Source organism: Gavia stellata, chromosome 23, assembly GCF_030936135.1.
Source record: "Gavia stellata isolate bGavSte3 chromosome 23, bGavSte3.hap2, whole genome shotgun sequence".
NCBI lineage: Eukaryota > Metazoa > Chordata > Aves > Gaviiformes > Gaviidae > Gavia > Gavia stellata.
Window position 1 is genome coordinate 2,825,808 of NC_082616.1, and position 21,375 is coordinate 2,847,182.

Sequence of the window (21,375 nt, forward strand, 5' to 3'; positions counted from 1 at the left end):
GGGTCCTAGTTCAGTACCTGAGCAGTTATAATTGCGGGTTTACCCAGTCCAGGCTCAGCCGTGGCAGAAACGCCCCCACGGGTATTGATCAGGAAAGGCTTCCGGAGTTAAATTAAGCTTTTGAAATACGGACGTGAGGACATGGCTGGGTCACACGTTTAGTGGTGTATGGTACGCAAGGGAAACGAGTGGAACGAGCCTGTGCCGTCCTTAACCGAGCCCTCGGCTTCATGGCTGCTCAGTGACACTTTACGTCCTTTATGGATGCTTGACAATATTTAATTTCAAAGGGTAGCAGTCCACCCTCTTCTCCAGGCAGATATTTTCCCTTGTGTCAACGTCCTCGTAACGACTCCAGCTAGGCGAATATAGCACATGGCTTACGAGTGTCCTGGAAGGACTCAGAGGTGGAGAGTTGGAGCTAAAGAAAGTTCATGGTTAACCCCATGCACCACTGGATAGCTTTGCCAGGGATAAGTCGCAGCACATGATGAAGAAGCTGGGAGAGTTTAAAGGTCCTGCAGAGAGCACCACCTTAGACAGCCATCCTCCAAGACGCTTGCATCGCTGTTCCCGAGGATTCCCATGGAAAATAATCCTACACTCCTTTTATGTCCTTGTAATCACAAACACATTATGCTTCCCTGCCCACTTCTAAGGAGAAGAGTAATTAGTCACCCCACACAAATCTTTTGGGACTGTACATATACTCCGGTATGTATTCCAGCTCTGTCTACGAGGGAATGAAGATGCACGGCTCTGCTCTGTGCATGGTTATTAACAGACGCTGCCATTTGCAGAAACTGGGTGCAAGGCCTTTCACGTGCTTATTGCCAGCCGCATCTCCAGCAGCGTTTGCTGCCAGGGTTAACGAAGCCCAGAAATGCAAGCCCAGGTTATGAGCTTCACGCCTGCAAAGCTAAAAGTACAGGCTTGCCTCCCAGAGCTCGCAGCCGGCTCACAAAACTCCCTTGTTTTAGATAGGAGCCTCTCTGGTCTCCCGGCGAAAAAAAAGGGCTGGTTATTGCTGGGTGCATGTTCTGACCTTAAAAGCTGAAAATAAAAACAATCCAAGATATGGGACATACTGAAGTGGCAGCTGAAGGGCTTTTTTTGTTCGTTCTGTGGTTAATACCATCAAACTAAAATTGCAAGCGGGGAGGAGTGGGGGTTAATTTAAGGTTTGTTGTGACAAAGAAGAATTATTTAGAAAGTGCTAGAAAACAGCAAATGGAAGACATTCTGGAAAACAAGCTTTGTTTCCATAGTCAGGAGTACTTGACTTATGTTGTAGAGACTGTGAAGGAAACCTAGATCCACGGCGGGTAAACATTTGCCTTTGATTCTGTTTTTCTCTTTGAGTCTATAAACCCCAGCATTTACACTTAAATAGATGTGCTGAAAGCTGTGTTTAGGAAGAGAATTTCATCCCCTCCTGCACGTACTTTTAACGCATGATAATTGTTTAACTGCAGCTTTACAAAGTATGGCTGGAGGGGTGGTTTGTACCGGAGGAGTTACGTGGCACTGATGATAACTGCCTGATTCAGCCCCGCTGAGGGCAGTGGCAGCAGGATCAGGAGGGACTTTATATTTTCAATAGCCATAACATACCTTCAGTAGCTTATGGCAAATTCCTGCCTCCTGATTTCACACGTCGGAGAGGTCTCATTGACAACACGGGGAACACATGTATGCTAGGACCATGCGCGGCTTCAGCATCACACGTGTTCAACGTGGGCATGAATCTCTGCAAAGTTATGGGCCTCGCTTCAGAAAGGTTTTCAATGGCCCTAAATTTCTGGGGGAACAAAGAACAAGATCCTCAGCAGTATGTGGACACCTAGCTTCTTATACATCCCCAACCTGGCAGCACTGTCTGGCATTTCAAGCATTTTATCACTTTTTTTTTTTTTTAAACAGGGAGATAGAGAGCTTATGAAGAAGACGTTTTGGTGACTGATGATATTTTTTTTAATGCCATCGGTTTTGCCTTCATCAGACCTATCGCAGAGTCTGGGCTCTTCCTTTATTTTTTGCTTTCTGCTTCTTCTCTCCCACCAGAACTGTTCCTTCCATACAATGTAGTCCAAAACTCCTCGAGGGGTGACAGAATTACCCTAACCGCATGGCCCGTACGCATTACCTTGCATATAACTGCTGCTCCTCGTACCAAAGCCATCGCCACACTACCAGTATTTAATTTATTACTGCCTAAAATGCTCTGGGTAACTGCGACATTGAAAAGCTGCTTCTAAATTGGTTCCTGCTCAGTTCTGAAGAGATTTGGGTCTTCTCTTTGACGTTTCTGGGTCTAAGGAAGTAACACAGGTGAAAGCTCTCCTACAAGACTTGATCACAGGCCTGGGAGATGGCAGTCTGAATTTTGGCCCTTCTGCTCTCTCGGGGTCGCAGGCAAACCAGGATAAGTCTTTGTCTTCTTGAAAGGAAGATGGATATCTGTCTTGCTTTAAAATCCTGGGAGGGTGCAAAGCAGAGGTGATTTTCACCTTGCTGTAGCAAGTTGAGGTCAACTCTGCCCCCTCTGCAGATGGACTTTAGCTCCGCTAGCAATGGAATGGGCAAGGCACCCTTTGAGAACGGGCACCAGAGCCCGCTGCCTTCTGCTTTCTGAAGAATACTAACAGTGGCAAGGACTTCGTGCCACTACTATACGGCTGTCACCAAAATCACAGCCAGAGCTTTACTTGACTGTAAAATCTGCTATACCAGAAAGCGGCGGAAGCTTTGCGGTAACTTACCTTGCTACACACAATTACCCCAAAAGGGTCTTTGACCTTTTGACAATGGCACTTCATTATACAGAATTTTCTCGTATTCATTTTCCAAGTATCGGGGGAAGATAATCACTGAGGAACATGAGATCTTGAAAAAAGGTAATCACCCAGGTAATAACTGATACATTGCGACTTTTGATATAGTTAGTGCATCTGTGTAATCATGTCTGGTCTTATATACTAATTTTCATTAGTATCCTTCAGAGTCTTTTGTAAGGGCAGAGAAAAGCATTGGTCTTCCCTTACAGCAGAAGAAATCACAGCCCGAGGAGATACCCAGTTCTCAGGGGGAGAACTCAGACTCAGGAGCACTTGGGAGTCATCTAGGACAGGAAAACAACATCCACTTGAGCTTAATTCCCTCTGCTTATTTATGTGTGTCTAATTGCGTGGCTGTAAGTGGTATTTAAATCACCTCAGCCCCTCTGTTCCCCTGTAATTTACTATCAGAAAGGACAGAAATAAATTCTAACATGTTTGTGAGACATACCAGTATCACTCCAAACTTATGAGAATTTTGGAGTAAAGTTAAATGCTTCAAGCCTAAACACCACACTGCTTATTCTCTTCTCACAGTTGACATCAGCATGGATTAAAACAAAATGCTGCTGTGGAGCTGCCCCATCAAACTCAACGTGGTTGTAATCGTTTGCCCTGTGTGGCCTGAGTAAAAGTGCTCCAGTGTGCATTTCCACCCTAGGAAAATTCTTTACGTCCTGATTTCCAAGTTTGAAAATCACTCTCTACAGATGAAACACATTTTTCACCCTCCAAAGTGTTTTCACCTACAAATACTTTTTGCTGCCTAAACAAGAGCCCTTTCCTTTGCACTTGTGCCAACATGTAACTTGGATAAAGAATTAAACTTAGATTCTTACTTATAATGCTTCCCCCGACTTTTTTTTTTTTTTAATAATGACTGTAAGACATATGCCGGCTCTCTTCTGAATTTTAATCTTTCTAATGAAGGTGTGTTTGAAGAAGGCACGCCCTTCAGAAAATGTTTTGCGGTATCATATTTGTGCCTTTAGTGTTGAGGACCAGCTGCCTTTTCAATTTTAAATGCACTTTTCAGGGTCTTACATCACAGAGGCCTAAATTAAAACACACTTACCATAAAGGGGTGCAGCATATGCATTCATCCTGGAAATTGCACTGCGACATGAAAGATATCCAAACACTATATGTAATTTCAAAGATGAGCAAGGCTTGGCCTTTCAGATGTCCCACGCGAGGGAAGCACCCACATCCCGCAAAATTGCAAGCTTCTGAATCATGGAAGTCAGATCATAAAGCCTCTAATTCCCACCGGTTTGAAGACGTGTGCGACTGCGAAAATTGAGCCCAGCGCTGAATTGGGGGTGGCTGACTGCCTGGGGGACGTCAGCCTGTGCAGGACCCGCTGTGGCCAGGCACCCGGCAGGACCCAGGGAGCTGCAGAGCTCAGGGATGGCGTAACTCTCCCTTTCTGCCTCCCAGCTCCTCCTCCAGGTGGTTTTCAGGCTCAGGGGTCAGGGTCTGGTGGCTCCCCATGGTGTGAAGATTTTGCTTAGTGGTTTGCAGGCTGAGAAGGGCCGGTCATGTCCAGTGTAAAGAATTATTCGTTTAGCTCTTGGTGGCTTTCTCTTACTTAAGACTGTTAGAGAAAATTTTTCCTCTCCGGTATGGTGGTATGGACCAGGAGTAATACCACTGGTGCCTTTATTTTGGATATATATACCACGGTGAGACCAGCAGCTGGCCTTTAACATAGCTCCCATGCAGCTACGGAAACCTTGCCACAGGCTGTGCATCCCTACAGAACCAGAGTCCTCCTTTCTGGGTTCGTATGGGATTGATGCCAAATTTGTTCTCCACCTCCATGGCTCCCGGGAACTGAACGAGTAGCTTCAGAGAACCATCGGCTCCATCAGTCTGTGGGTATATAGAGGGACCCCCAAACTCCGGCTGGAGTGAGAATTCCTCTTCTGCCTCTATTTGACGGCAGTCTTTACTCATAACTCACTGTTGGGGGAAAAGATTTTGCAATCCATTTCAAGTATCGGACACTGTCAATCCCTCTCCTAGAGCGTCGCGGTTGGAGGGTATCCTGGGCTAATTTGGGAGGCGCAGTGCTCTCCCGTGTCTAGACGCTGCAGTAAATGTTATTCAGCTGCCTGCGGGGTTACCAGGCTCGACACAAATGTGCTCGCCAAGCTCAAAAGGAAGCGGAAACATGGGAATATTCACCACCAGAAGACACTGCCTCCCTTGACATTTTCATCCGCAAAACAATGGCTTACAGAGAGTTTTGAACTGGAAGGTGTTGTTGACCTTTTTCCTTTTCCTCTTTTGACTTTTGTTTCCTGTAGGAGAGTCTCTGGAATTACTTAATGTTGTCACCGAGTCCTAGGGATTCCCCTCCCTGTCCTCTTCCAGTTGTGCTACATCGCCCAAGTTCCCTGTGATGCGAAATTGCTGAGGGAAGACGTTTCTGTTTAAACTGGAAGCCATGAACACAAGAGCTGCTCCTCCCAAAGGAAATGTTGTTGTTCTTTCTGCTTCCGCGTCCTCAAATAAATCTTAAATCTCTGCTCGGTACCCGGGTAGGTCCACTTGGGACTTCCCAGCTTCCTATAAATTCTGATTTACTCTCTTGCTGAGTCCGTGGAACCAGCTACTAAATCAGTCTTACTAAAAAAAAAAAAAAGAACAATAAAACCCTAATTGAAATATTTTGCTGAAAAATGTCACAGCATAGTGATTTTTCAAACAAAAGCCCAAGAAATATTTTTTGCTTTCCTAAACTAGGAAAAAAAATGCATGCCTATACCCCTCTGGTTGAAGTGGAACTGGAAAAGTCCGATACGTCGTACGCAGTGCCAGCTTCAGGGAAAGGAAAGCCTGGCTTTGTTTTTTTATGTGTATTTTTGTGTCTTTGTGATGAATATTGTAGGGTCTGTCTTGGGAAGTTTTGTCGTGATGTTGAGGAGAAGGCGGCTGGCTCGGGCACCAAGGTGGCTCCTTTGGAAAGGCTGAAATCTGGCTGCCTGCCCTCGGGTGCCCCCGAACTCCCCTATAAGCTCAGTCAAACCGCGGGGGCTCTGCACCCCGCTTCTCTCTGACTCAGGGCAACCAGATGCCCAAGGCTTGGGTCCGTCCTGGCATCCTAACAAGTATCTTTGGGATATTGTTTTGTCCCGATTTTTTTTTCTGGATATGTTTTTTCTCCCAACAATACGCAATGAACTGACCTTATTCCATGCCAAGAAGACAGGACTCTCCCATGCAGGAGACACGTGCCTGACCCATCTCACCACCCTCCCAACTCTTCCTCCCTCCACTGCTCCTTTCTCCCTTCAGAGTCATCACTCAACTAAGCACTGCGGTGCATTTATACCCCTGTTCTCCCAGATATTGAGGGATAAATTCCCTGTCGACCCCGCACAGAGGGATCATTCTTGTGTGTGCAGTGTCTTTCGGGTGCAGCACACAGGACCTCGATGCAGGATTCCCTGGCTGAAACCCAGACACCACGTTCCCCTCTACCACGTCAAAATAAAAGTAGGCTTGGCCACAGCAACCACAGAGCAGCGGCGGAGCCTCGTGTGTTTGGGGAGACGACGAAAAGCGCCCAAAGCTTTACTTCAGATTTTCAGGGGGTGCAAAATGCATGGATGTATCCATCAGCGGGACCTCCAGAAGGACAAAATGTCACTGGGATCCCCGCTACAAAGAGCTGCCCTAAGGTCGGCATCACAGGATTTCCGCAAGCGTGCTTATCTTCTAGACAAATCTCCCGGGGAGGAAAAGTCAGACACACGCACAGGTACAGTGAGCACAGCTGTCTGTTGTGGGGCTGTAAGGAACCGCCGGAAACCCGCGGAGGAAGATGCAAAAAAAACCAACCCAACAAGTGAAAAGGGGAAAGGGGGGAGGGAAGGAGCTGTTTTTCTCAAAGCTTGGCTGCCCTTGCAAGCAGGGTGACATCCCAAAAGAGACACACGTGTTAGGCAGGTTTAGACCATTACAACCTTTCCGTATTCTGTAGATGCTGAAATAGAGGGAAAGAAACTTCGCTGCACAAGAGCGCAGTGCTTAACGTCCTGTTTTCAGGAGAGTGCACCCATGAGCAGGTAGCTGTGCTGATAAAGCTCGTTTCTGCTCTGGAGTCGGGGAAACTGAGCCATGGGAGCAAATCGACTTGCCAAAGCCACACAGTAAGTGTGACAGCGTTAGAAAGAAGAATAAATGTGAACAGATTTCCCTTCCCCTGCCTGCTTCACGCACTCGTGCAAAGACTGTATCTGCATTGGGCCTTATAGATGGTCCTGAAATTCATGAGTCAGGCAGCCTGGATAATACCGACTCACTTCTTATGTAGAAGTTAAGATGGAGTAAAAATGAGGCACCTGAGGGTTCGGCTTGCCCCGAAGGAGCAGAGCTTTGTTGCTCGCTCTGTGTTTGCCCATGGACCGCCCGGCAGGGAGGCACAAAGCAGAGCAGATGCCCTCTGGAAAGACCTGGGAAAATGATAGCGGCCTCAGTTCAGGGGCTGAGCTGGAAAATGGAGAGGAAAAGAACTGGATTGGGTCAAAGCGAAAGAAATGGTCGTTTTGTCTTTTTTTTCTTTGGGGGAAATGAGAAAAAACCCAACGTGTTATTTTGGGTCAACCCGAATTGCATTTTGAATGTAATGTTTTGTTTTGAGGTTAGTTACCCCTCTTGCTTCTCACACTTTCTTTTATTTCAGGTCTCTTTTTGAGTGGAAAATGCCACTTCAAAATAGCAAATCAAAGGGTTGTGTTTAAGAGGCATTGAAATAAAATGCTGTGGCATTTTCAAAACGAACTGCTTCTTTCAAGAAATGTAGATATGCATGTCCTTTCCCCCTATATTTTGGGTACAGTTGAAAATGTTTACCATGTTTCATTAATTTTGGAAGCTCCAAAATTGCATGTTTTGGGTTTGTCTTTTTTTTTCCTAGACATTTTTTTGGGTTTTTTGGCCTCATTCAATTTCTGCTGAGCAATTGCTTCTGCAGAAACAAGAAAAGGGAGGCATGTAGCCTGGGGAATGGGGGGGTCACAGCTCAAGGGAGGCCCCAGGAGTGTTTGCAACTGTTGGTTGTGTCTTCAGGGCACAGGACGAGGCTCACAACAGCGCCTGGGGCAGAGGCCAGGCTATGGCTGAAGGCAAGAGCATTACCAGTGCCCTCTTATTTCCTAGCAAAGATATTGGAGAAGCAGCAGTGAGGAAAGAGTTGAGGCAACAGGGCATGGATGCGTGCAGCTTTACGGTGCTTGGTTTTAAATGGCTATACCGCTGGCTGGTTGGTTTTCTAACAACCGGATCGCCGGCACCAGCCTTTCATCCCACTAAACTCCAGGTTTTCTCAGCTTGCTGGCAGGTTGTATAGAGGAAGATGTGTAGCGTCAGGCAAGAGGTGCTGGGGGCTATTTTATTCGCATGCACCCCATCCCCTGTGGGGCTCTGCAGGACTCGCTCCTCCAGCGGGTTTGCCCTGTTAGGGGTATGGGTGCGGAGGCGCACTCGGAGCTACCTCCCCGCTCGAGCCGGGGGCTTGCTTGCTCAGTAGCAGGCAGGCTAGGGACGTACGGAGAAGCAAAATGCCTTGTGCTCACTCCAGATAAGAGAGGTGATGCTGATAGGCATGAGAGAAACATCCCAAGCAACTGACTGAAGCAGAAATGTGGTTTGCAGCTGGAGTGTTTGCCCGACTTGTTGGCACTCTTGGGCAGGGGCAGGCAGGAGCTGGTCCAGGGGGACCAGGGCTGCACTATGATGTCGAGCGGACAGTCAACTTCTAAAGCTTCTCTTTCCAGCCGTAACATCTAATGTGATGGCAGTAGCCATTTAAAACCAGATGTATGGTAACTGGCAGCTTAGGTGATGGGCATTTCCTTCCAGACCAACAAATAACGCTGCGTGCTCCGACTAGCAGGGGACAGAAATTCTGAATTCAACCCATTTTAAGTTAGCTAACTCTTTTTCTGATTTTCCCAGAGCTGGCCAGCTGTGGCCTTCTGTGGTTGCTCCAGAATGTGATGTTTTGTAACGAAGTGGTGGGGTCTCAGCAGGCCTTACTCTGTCACTGGAACAATGGAGCACGGACTTTCTTTATATCCTGAAGGGCATCAAATAATAAGAACAAGAAAAGTTGTCCAGCTGTGCTTCAGCTGGAATAGTTTTCTCTTTTCATTTTTTCAGTCAGCCTTAGTAGCCAGCGTGGCTGCCTAATTCACTTATCTTCCGAGAAGGATACTTAAAATGTAAATAGAAAACTGGATTTAAGAAGTGGCGTGTGTCTAGCATGAAGAAGTAAGAATTACGTCTGCTGGAATAACCTTCCTTTCGTTGGGATTATATTAGGGAGGAATTTGGTCTGCTACTTGGCAGCTCTGTGCACAAGCTGAATGGTGGCATCGTTGGCGGTTGTTATTAACATCTAGAAATTCATTCCTAACCTTAGTCACCTCAGGTGATTTACACTGGAAAAGATCACACAGGCTGGGAAATTTGGGAAGGATAAGTAAAGGAATACCAACCCAAACAGCCTTCTGTCTGGCAAGGACTAGGGTTACTCAGATTTCTTGGCAGTGCTGGGCTATTCACTACTTCTGTTTAACCCCCCGCAAAGTCCATGTAGATGTGAAGACCCCCTGGCCGGTCCCCCGGCTCGGAGGAGTGCCTGGAGGAGGCTGTCACGGCTTGCTGGGGCTCACGGTGTTGCGGAGAAGGAAGCCAAAGCCACTGCGGGAGATGTGCCTGTGAAGGTGCGGGCGGATGTTTGCTCCTTGCAGCCTGTCTCCAGTTGCTTGTCACAGGAAGGTGAAAATGAGCCCGATAAGCAGCTTAAAGAGCAGATTTTGAAGGGAGCATGTCGAGGGACCTGCGGGGACGGTGGCGGTGGGAGCCACTCGGCCAGCACAGCTGCGGCCGGAGGAGGACGTGTGTCTCCACCCGTATACTCCCGCTGGGAAAGGGCCGCCTGGGAGGCACAGCCCATCTCAGCAGGGACCTGGGGAAATAGGTGGTGACAAAACGATTCCCCTGTGCCCACTGAAGCGCATCAAGCGGGCTGCATGGGGAACGACTCTTAGGTTAAGCCCATCATACTTGCTATCGGATTTTTTGTTGTTGTTGTTGTTGAAACCACTACAGAGAGCAGCGCGTTTCCAGGAGCCTGGCTCCAGCAAGCAAACTTCCCTGTGGCTTACTGCCGGCTTGGGGAGGATTCATGGCCGGGGATGCTTTACCTCTTCCGTGCCAACTCGACTGGAGCCATGTCTCAAGATGGTTCTTTGATATCCTATACAAAGGATTGTTCCTCGTGGCGTTTTTGTCACGAAATAATACGTTTCTGCAAAGTTTAATCTGATTAAAATACAAAGAATTAGGATGGGGAACTGGATACGTGCAAAGTAGTATTTATGTATCTGTTTCTTTTGTTAATAGATAGGCCTGCCAGTCCCACAAAAACTTAAGCATGCACTTAATGTTCCCGGTGGCTAATCCCATGAAAGTCTACTCCCAGCGTATAGTCAAGCACACACGTACATCTGTATACGGCACGGACTGCACGGCCCTAATACTGATGTGCTGACTTAGGGCTGTTGCGTTGCGAATGTTTGCATGTCTGGAGCGTCTCTTCAGACTCAGGGATGCATAAACCCTCACTGTCTGGATCTACAAGGTATTAAGTAGGACTCGGAAAATGGAGGGCTGGCAGGGAGAGGCAAGGCGTTACATTTAACGATGTGAAATAATGGTAGAAGCCAGGCACAGGATCATTAAATAATGGCTTTGGTTGTCCGTTATTTACTTCAGCCTTCCTTCTGCCTCTGTGAAACGCTGACTCCTGTGCCGTCTGTCTAGCAATGGCACAGTTGCCATCACTTTTTTAAAATGGACAATTTTGCTTAATACTTCGAAAGCAGGCCTAAAACGTACAGAAGTATCAGTGTTAGGCAGAAGGAGAGAAAGCTCCGAGATAATGCAGTATATGCACATAGTAAAGCATGAGCCTTATCTCTCAGTAAAATTGGTGAATTACTATCAGTGCCGCAACAGCATTCTCAATTACTGCAACAACTTACGGCCTTTGATACAAGACCACCAGAATTTTTCTCTGCAATCTGATAAAAAGCCAACTGTACCAAAGCAGCAAAGAGATTAAAAGCAAAACAAACAATTAAAGGAAATGGGGAAAAAAAGCTCAAACCAACAAATGAAAAATTACAGGCTAGAATTTGCATTATGTGATGTATTTTATACTGAAAGCTCTCAGCGTATGTTACAGTACTGTCTTGAAGGCAGATCTGCTGCCCATGGGATACTGGAGTGACACACCGGTGCGTAGGTACTGCTGTGCAATTACGGGATCTCTAGGGCATCTGTGATTGTGAATCCTTCCTTCTTGCAAGGACCCCATAGACCGGGGTACTTGGGGAGATGTGCTAGGTTGCCTTTCAATTTAACCTGAAGCAAAAGTCAGCTGGAGGCTGCCAGATTGTGCCTGGTTTCAGATCAAACCCCTGTGAAAATAGTGAATTGAGCATGGTTTCCACTCAAAACCATAAATCGGTCTTGATTTGCTTGAAACTTTGCCCGCGGGTTTTGTTTTTTTTTTTCCCAAACTTGGCCTGCGTTCTAGGTTTGTAACAAAACCTAAAACAAACATCACTGGGTTTCAGGTTTAGTTGTGAAAGTTTAACACAGAAACCATTTTCCTCTGGGGCGAAGGGGGGATGCTGGCCTGTGCGCTAAGGCTGAGGTTCGTTTTTTATTCTTTTGAGAATGACGGTGGTGACAGTTTGTAATTTCTACCTTGAAAGCAGCTGGAGAAGAGGCTTTGGCTCAACATCTGATCTGAAGGACAGAACGGAGGAGGGTGACCATCACGTCCCGGCTTGGATCTCCAGCCTGGTTTTCCCATCGCTGTTAGCAACGGGGAGCGCGTTAGCGCAGAGAAGCCCCGCTGTCTCGCTGCTATGCCATTTAACTCAGACCGGCACAGCTCTGAATCAGGGTCAGCATTTGATAGCATGGAGGCCAAAGATAGCAGGAGGACAGATTTTTGCCTGGCACACAGTAAGATCAGCAACTGGGAACCATGCCACCACAAGAGAAGGAGCTGCAAGAAATTGCAGCTTTCAGCTCACCCTGAATTCCCGTCTCACCAGGAGTGAGGCTTGTCATGTAAGGAAGCAAGATACCATCCATTAATTGCTGGCAGCATTTTGTCTTTCTGCGAGATAGGAGCTTCCGATTCCTCTTGTGTTTCTCCCAGCAAGCCGAGTCTCACATTTCGGAAAGAAAGTCCAAGCTGGCATGCTGCCCTTGCTCTGGTCTGCATGGCAGGGAAAGCAGGACTCCAGCATTTTCCCATTAGCCTAGTGCTCCGTGTGCCTTGTCGTGCGGTGTGAAACAGAGATTTTTTTATTTTTTTTTAACAAGATTACTCCTGTGCACAAGGTCAAAGACTACAGGAGTTACTGTTTGCCATGCGAAAACATTGCTGCTGTCTCTGATGAGCACAGATACGCTGTGTGGTCCTTACAGCTTTTGACCCAGAGGCGTGAACACTAGCACCAGAGCCCTCTTGGTGTGCCTGGCTATAATCACAGGAAGCTCATTCATTACTCAGGTCCTGAAGATATGGAAGTCTTGGTAATCAGTTTGGATGGGAGGGGTAAATTAATCATTTCCTTTTACACTTGTTGATAGAGCAATTCATTCTGTCATGAGAAAATTTGGAAGTGGCGGCGGCGGGGGGGGGAAGTTTCAGTAAACTGTGAGTAAAACCTGAGATTTCAATCAGATGTTGTGGTCCAGCTTTGCTGCTGCTTTTCTCTTTAACCTTACTTCCCCTGTCTCCTCACAACAGGACCTTTTTCAGGGCTAAGCCACGCTTCCCAGAGCCATCCTTTTGAGATAACTTGGACGTCAGGTAGCTTTTCATTGAGGGAATAGATTGGGAACCTAGGGATGTGCATCTGTTGTCCCCATTCAGGGGACTGGATGAGATCCTGGAGAAAAATGCCCAAGGCAGTACAGCTACTGTTATCTCCAGCCACCACCAGCAAAAGCAGATTAGAGACCTCCTATGGAAAGTAGGACAGGAGTGTCCCAGGCAGTTGGGACAAATCCCTTCTGTCTCTGCCTGGCCTGTCAGGCACTGCTGAACTCTCCCGACTTGCTGTTACAGAAGGATCTGAAATAACACTCCTTTGGCTGCTGCCCTGGGCCAGCTTCGTGGGACGGGGGAAGCAGCGCCCATCTCCAGCAGCCTGTGTCCTTCTGGCAGTGCCTGGAGATATCCTTGCAGGGATATTTTAGCCTCTCCAGAGGCAGCTGCTGAAATATTGCTGAGCACAGAATCGGAAAATAAGGAGAACTGAAGCTGGGACTGGGTTTTTTGTTTTGGTTTGGTTTGGTTTGGGTTGGGATTTTTGCTACATCAGGCTTTAAACTGCTAATTCTAACAATAACATTTAAAATCATAGTCCAATAATACCACCATGTGCTTTAGGGACATTGCTATCACACTGGTTTTACATGCTTGTCTAGGTCCTACCAATTTTCGTGGGGTGCATACATAAGGGACCTTCACACTACTTCGTAAGACTGAGGTCTGAAACCAGAGATCATTAGCAAAATGTTATGTGTCAAATCCATTTAAACATCCTACGTCATTTAGATACAGTAGTTGTTACAGGAAATGAACAGTACCTTTGCATGGCTGTTGTATTAGAACTTGCTGCTTATTTTGCCTAATTGCTTACCTGTCTGCTGCAATCTCATTCTGCTAAGTCCGTATCTTTTTAAAGCTCCTTACAGTGGCTATTTGGTAGGGAAGGACTGAATGTTATTTAAATTAGAACAGGGGAAAAAAAAAGAGCAATTAGTGTTTCCTGAGATCACAGAATCACCTTTCAGTTGCACCAGTGGGAGATAAAGCTTGTTAGTTAATTGGAAGGGCTGAAACCCCAAGGCACCAGATGCCATTGCATTCAGAGGCTGCAAAAGAAGACAGAACTGTGCGCTACAGGAGACTTTAGTCTGCCAGGATCGCGTGAGCGTGCAAGGAAAGTGTGGAAGTACAAGACTGCACTTTCCATTTACAAAACACAGCCATTATGGTTTTTATTAAGTTAGTATAGGTGTGAATGGTCTTTTTTAGACCTTTTCTCTTCAAAGCAGCGGTGCTGCTTTATCTGTGTTGAGGCAGTGAAAATGTTACATGCTACCAGCCCAGCTGCGCACCATGTTAGTTTATGGAGCTGACAAAGGGGTTTTAAGTTAATCCAGCTGATTTGGGAGTACTCTGATACAGAGCTGACCTCTAGCTTCATGTTGATGACAGGCAGCAGAGAGTGGTCCCACCAAAGGAACTTGGTACTTAGGTGTCTTTAAGCTGATATAAGTGCTCCTTCTCACTCAGGTTGTATTGGTACGATGCTTTGGATATATATAGTTAAAGCTGTTAGTGGGCAAAACACCGCCCTGGGGTTGCAGAGACCTTGCCAAATCAGGTAGTACCAGCTGGACCGAGCTTGGAGCGAAGTGACGAAATGTTGGCTATGTAAACGCCTGTCGGTTGGGCGTTGGTAACCCTGCTGCTTGCCAGGACCTATTGCTGTAAGGCAGTAGCCGCAGCTGCTTCTTCGTCAGTCGATGGCCAAAACTTGTAGTGATTGTGCCAGACCATTTGGTTTCTGCTCTTGCTCTGGTTCCTCATGTCTTGAGTGTAGCTTCTGCTCTTCAGCTCCTGCTCTCTGCCTTGTACTCCTGAGCGCTGGCGCCTGTCAGTACAAGCAGCGGTCTTGCCAGCAGTTCATGTATGGAGACTGCAACAGGGGCATAGGAGCGGGGAGGATCTCTCTGCTCAGCCTGGATGGGTCATAGGGCCTTTCAGTGTGCTGAGGAGCACCGTGGCCAAAAGGGTTTTTGAGCGCTGCCTTCCTGCGAAGCTCATGTCATAAAGATAGACCTTACTCTGGCAATACAACGCTTTTGCCTATGGGGTTTTGGCCCTGAAATGAAGTGATTCCTTGCTGCTATAATTGTACCTAGGCAACATTATTACTGACAAAATGATCGACCTTCCCTACCTCCTCAGAGCACTGTAATCCAAATTGCTGTGTTGCTAAAACAAATGGTAAAGTTACAGAAGAGAGCGTGAGCCGATCTAATGGCAGATTGCTGCTAGAAGAGGGGAGCATATCCCCCTTTTCCCTGTCCACCCCCTTTCTGCCCCTAACCATGACTATTCTGCTTCTCCCTTTGTGCCAGTCTTCAGCCTGTTTGGGATCCTTCAGTTGAACGCACTGAACCAGAGGCTTGAAAAATGAAACCTAAAGCGAAAAAGTAAAAACCTAAATCCACACACACAAAAAAAGGAGATTTATTTGACCATGCTGGTCAGCAGACAGAGGGTGCAGTCCAGCTCATGGGAAGGGAAGGGACAGAACACAGAGTGAAAATGAGAGCTGCAGTGAGGATGGAAATGGGATAAGGAAGAAAAGAGAAAGGAAGGAGGAAGAGGAGAGCAATGAGCTATTATTTAAGCCCGGCCATTTGGTGGAACTTCACCTTCTTCCTGTAGCCCAAGTCTCAAGGTGAGACACCTGTCCTCTGCCTTGCATCTTTGGGGGACACCTTTGCCATTCATTTGCAAATGGGTCTGGCAAAGCAATGACAGCCGCAGCACCCGCCCACTTGCAGGAATCTGGGATGCACACAACAGTTCCGGACCTCCTGCTCCGGACATCTGGATTAAGCTGTTGGCCTCAGCTTACCGAGCACTGCTGCTGGACTCATCTGTGCACCAAGACCTGGGAAGAAGCAGGGAGTTAAGCTCTGAGGCAGGGAGGAAATGAGCTGAAATGAATGTAAGAAGCACTGTTTTCAGGCTGCAAGACATGTAATAACTAACCTGAACAAAAGCTCTCTATCCCAGCAAGGTGTTAATTATATGCCTCGTCTTTCTGGATATGTGTGAACAGGGTCTCTTTGCCCACTGGGAACAATAGGTGTAATTATTATTTAGTTGGAAAGAGAGGAAGCCCAGCTGCCTTTAATGCAGAGGATCAAATGAAGGCCAATAAAGTGTATGCACACGTGGCCTGCACTCTGTGGCTTAGTGTAACCTACAGAGTTTGCCAGTGTAATTCTAGGGTGTGGAAAGAAATCAACTCCCCCACTGCTGGCAAGGCGCTGGTGTAGACAGAGCTGTGCTGACAGATGAGTGTTTCTGACAGTTTAGCGTGTCTGGGTACGTAGGTGGCGTTGCCGTAGGCTGAAATTCCCTTTGGTGGCACAGGCCATGTCCCTGCTAGGGGGTTCAACCCATGCCACTCCACGGCAGTAGCTTTCACAGGACAGGCAAGGACAATTACACTGGTTTTTGTTGTTGTTGTTACTGCAAGATATCTCCTAGCCCTGGACAATGTTTTTCGTGAGTTAGTTTGCTGATGTTCCAGACATATTACGGAGTACAGCGTATGTTTGTAACAGCTGAGCTCCGTGTTTCAGTCTCTGGCTAAGGAGAGCTGTAGGGGAACGAAATCTCTGAGGCTGAAGCAGGAAAGTATGCCAGAAAGTGATACAGAACTGCTCAGGTCTGCTGGAGAGAGGCAGGAGGCTGCATCATGAGGACCTTGTAGAGACAGAGGACAAACCACTCGAGCCTGTGTATATGACACTCTCTCTCCTACCATTCCAGAGCTAAATTAGAAGATAAATCTTAAAAGCCATTGTAAGATGGTCCAGGTGGGGACTGATACTGCTCTGTCTCCAGCCGTATCTATGCAATTCTCCCTGTGTAAGACATCCCCTATGCAGAACAATCCAGTGGCACAAAGCTGCCCAGCTCTGCTCCCTGCGACAAACCCTAGATGCTGCTCACCACCTCTTCAGCACACTCTTGTTACGGTATATTCCTCCAGCCTGCTCATTTGCTCCTTCACTTTGGGAACCAGAGGATTTTCCCCCTCCTGGCTGAGCACACAAAGTGTGGACCGTTATGTCAACATCCATGCTGGCTCTGATTTCAAGAGTTGACTGTCATCAAGCATCAGCGTCACCAGGGAGCTTTCTGCTAGGTATGGTCCAGACAACTGCTTGGACCGATCTTGTTAATGACTTATGTGCAGCTGTAGAAGAACATGGAAACCTTCTCTGCCAGAATGCTAAAGGAATTTCTACGTTTAACCCTCCATGGCGTATCCTAGACTTTGAATGTGAATAAAAAGGCGTCTTCTGGTAAATGAGATTAATTTTATTAGGAGGGAAAATGTAAGAAAGTTAGCATTAAATTTGTTCACAATTACAGTAAGTGTTGGTTGGAAAAAAGCATAGAGACCACCTTATGGATGGCTTGAACAACCACGGCTAACCGAAATCTGAGAGTGCAAACATAGAGCGCAGATCTTTCTGCTACATCCTCAAAGCGTAACGACTGGGCAAAGAGGGGCTTTGACGAAAGTTTCTTTCCCTCTGCTAAATGCATGCTTTTCCTGAAGAGGTGCCATGTATAAAGAAGAAATCATGCTAAAGGCATAATTTTGTTTTCCAAGTCAATGTTTCATTTGCCTCCTCTTAGAATATACATTTCTTTGCTTATGATCTTGGCATGGCTATACATATTTTCTATTCTCTTCAGGGGTGGTTTGCTTTGTTGTCATAGCAATGCCTTCTAACTCCTGCACTCACCAGTTTCTTTTCAGGTTCCTGCAGGCTGCAACCAGTCCCTCATTCTGATGATCACATCTCCTAGCAGCTTTAACGCCTCTTTTTTTATCTCCTAACTATAGGCACATTCAGTAGCACGATTCCAAAGAATTCTGGCCCAAACAGGTTTTCAGCTTGAAGTTTAAAAAAAAAAAAAAAAAAAAAGAAAAAAGGCAATAACATTGTTTGTATCTGTTTGGGGTTTTCATTGTTCTACTGATGATCTAATATTTCAACATTTTTATGCATTCATCTTCTTAGCTTTTCTTGGACATGAGCTATAATTGCCCTGGTGATCTGGCTATCGGAGATGAGGTGCACCAGGCTCATTAATGTTGCTTGAGGACTGTTTTTCCCTAGGTCGTGATCACAACGGCAATGTGAGGCTAGGACCAGGCCAGCTCAAACAAAATTGTCCCCTTTTCCTGTGCAGTCTTGCTCAACAGCTTTCCTTCCGCAAAGCTCCACTTTTAGAGTCTCATTGCCTCCCCTTGTGTCCAGCTCCACCTCGAACGGTTGCTGAGGTGGAGCTCTTCAACTGTTCACTGCTAAGCCAGGCAAGAAAGAGTTAAAGCTACGGGAGGGAGGGAGGCTAGATGAATTTCTTAAACTCCCTCCCCTCATCCAGGGCACTCTTTCAGTATGAAGTAGATCATCCCAGCCATGGAATATTGCTGGACATTGCCAAAGTGGGATGGGGTAAGAACTCAACTTTGCACTCAACCTTTGGGCCCCGCTTTGCTGTGGGCTTCCCTGTCCCTCAACAAGTCAGTCCCTCCTTCCTGCACATCAGCACACCCAGGGCAAAAGGGAGAAAACACTCCTTCTGCCTCATGCGGGAGGGCAAAATCCTTCCAAGCCCATCTAGGCCTAGGTACCCCCATGGAAGGGATGATGACAGATACTATGTAGGGAGAGCGTAGACATTTCTGCTGTCCGTGGCAGAGCACAGCAGGGAGAACTGTGGGTTTGAAGGTACTGCTCAGCGGCTGCCCTGAACTAAGACAGGGATGCTACTTCCAGCAACGTACCTAGATTTAAGTTGAAGTCTGCCGTCCTTGTATTACACCTCCAGTGTCTTCTGCAGCTGCTGGTTTTATATGTATACGGGAAACGCTTTCACAGGATGAGGTGATTCCACCATCTTCCACTGCACAGCTCTCCCTCATTTTGTTGATGCAAGCCGTCTATCTGAGAGGATACATGAGGCTTCCAAAGTAGCGAGCCAAAGGAGCCATAGCCCATATGCTCACCCCCAAATATTTTCTTGAGACAGATTATTACAGGCTTGCATTCCACCCTTACCACACAAAATACAAATCACGAAACAGAGATGGCTCCTGCTCCAAAGAGCTTCGCTCCTCGCACAGTGGCTGTATGAGGTTGCTGGCTAATATTTTGTTGCTGTTGGAATTAGTTTCAATATGAATCAATACCATTTTTTTTAGCGCAGGAGGTGCATACACTATCCAATTGAAAGCAATTTTAAAGGATCTTGCTCTTTAATGAAACTCCTCTTGGGTTTCAGTTCCAAAGTGACCGTCAGGCAGGTTCATTAGTTATTTGCTGTCTTTGTAAACATTACATTCAGTTTGCCTTGTTGTTGTTGTTGTTTTTTAAATCAAAGATGTTTGAATTTTTTTCTTTTTCCCCAAAGTAGGAATATTTATCTTTGAATCCTCCAACAGCTTTGGAATGCAGCCTCCACACAGACTTTAATAGCAAAACCCACTTCTTCTGACTCAGGGACCATTTGATGAAATGTCTAGAGAAGCAAAAAGCAGCAACAAAAAAAGCTTTACACAGATGCTTCCCTGTGACTAACAGAACGTCCACCCAAAGCGGAGAGAGTATAAGTACGTTTGTCATATGTGGGTGTATTTTTCCCATACATTCATTTTTAAAGCTATGCAGTAGAGCACTATAATTTTATAGTTTTACAAATAAGCATTATTTGACCGTCACTGGGCTGAGCTGATGACTCACTCTGTGACCTCCATGCAAGTCATTTGATTTTCTTGTTCCTCAGTAAGGCTAGCTGGGAAACAGGCTGAAAAAAAAAAAAAAAGACAAACCCAGAAGACATTCCTGACAATATGTTCCCTACCTAAGCTTTGTGTGTTGACTGGAAACACGACATTGGAAATAAGAGCTTTACAGCTGTTGGCTTGATGTCTGTGCCCAGCCCTGTAGGAATTGTGGGTGGCCAGTGTCTCTGAAAAGCATGCTCTAAATATGGGTTGTGGTGTCTGACCTATTCTAAAACATTAGCAGTAGAAGACTTGCAGTCAGCTGCCAATACCATTATAGTGTCCCACCAATATCATTACAGTGTCCCATTGTCATTGTGGTGTGAGCTGCATCTTTTAGCAATATAAATGTACCATCTCCAGATGCACTTGGAAACATTAGCCTTATAATACAGAGCTTACAGGCTTCAGCACCTCTCTAGACATCTCCGTCCTCATTGTTTACTTTCTGATAGCAGGTTTCTCTTTGACCTGAAAGCTGCATATTTGCACATAAACACCTTTTTTATGAAAATAGTCTTAATATGTCCGGAAAGCAGCATAGTTGTATAGTGTTTCCAGGGCTCAAACTATTAATTCATCCAACCCATGCAGTATTACCAGCATTTTGAACACTTCCTCACTGTTCAAAAGTTGTGGGGCAAATCTCAAAGAATTACCAGGTCACTCTGGTTTTAAAGACCCGGTGTTTGCTAGCCAAATCTGGGTGCCTTTTCTGGCTTTTCTTTAAAGCGCATCTCTCTTATGTTTTTGAAGTCTTCTTTGCAGAGGATAGCAAGAAGGAGAAAATAACTTTCTTTAATGACACTGGGGACTGTATGCAATCCCCTGGCTCCAGGAGCTGGGGCTTAAAGGGTGAGGCTTGAAAAGGCCTGTCTGTTTTGCATCTGCCTTTGTTTTACATATGGTTCTAGTTTATTTTCCTGTTGTTATTCACTGTTTTTTTGTTTTGCTTTCACCACACTTTTCACTCAGTTTCCACCTAAGGGGCCTTGATCTATTTCGAGGAGGACACAGCAGTTATCTTAAAAAGAAATCTCATTAACTTTGACTCCTTCTTTCTGGTTGTCAGTTATGTGAACCCCTCCTTCCAATCTGCCGTCTAGTGTAATTGCTACCTAGGAACAGCAATGTTAAGCTTTCCATACATACAGAGTGACTTACTAGATGTCAACTCTGAAGCTTCTATACCATACCTTGTGAAGGCACAAGCTTGCTTCAGAGCTGACTGGTGACTGACAAACCAAATCTACTGGATTTAAGTGCCACAGCCAAAGAAATAATTGTCCTTCTTAGTTTGCATTGCCTGTCCATCAGGTGCTGGCATTTCTGCAGCAGGGTTGGAGAGTGGGTCTTCTATCTCTGTCTTTAGACCCGGTTCATGCTCTGTCATTGAGATTATGCGTCTGATGAGGACAGGATAAACGTACCAGGTGAGCAAAGCCAGCATTTCCCTACGCAGCTGTCCTGCTAGCAGGATTGTCTTGCTGGCTCCTGATGCCATAGCTGTCCTTGTCCTTGTCCATTGTGGTCAGCTGCCTGGGACAAGCCAGGGATCCAGGATGTGGGATGGGTGAGACCTGCAAAAGGGTCCGTGTGATGGACCAGCCTGCCGAGCCATGGAGCTTATGAAGCGATAGTGAAATCAGCCCCAGGAGGATGACTCCTCTCTCTTCTGAGCGTGTAAACTGCTGAAGCTGAGTCACAGTCCCAGCCATTTGGAGGGATGGGGGGCTGGAATGAAATACAGCAACAATTAACAAAAGAGAAATGTACTGAATAAGAGTCTCCTCCATTTCATTTTCCTTATG

General features: G+C 46.4%; 1 protein-coding gene across 1 annotated transcript in view; it reads right to left on the bottom strand.

Moving 5' to 3' along the window:
• Window positions 1–21,090, bottom strand: part of SPRED2 (sprouty related EVH1 domain containing 2) — a 91,234-nt gene extending 70,144 nt beyond the window's left edge. The window contains exon 1 of the mRNA XM_059828443.1: window positions 21,023–21,090. Coding sequence (XP_059684426.1) covers window positions 21,023–21,090 — 68 coding nt within the window. The remainder of the gene's footprint in view (window positions 1–21,022) is intronic.
• Window positions 21,091–21,375: the final 285 nt, after the last annotated feature.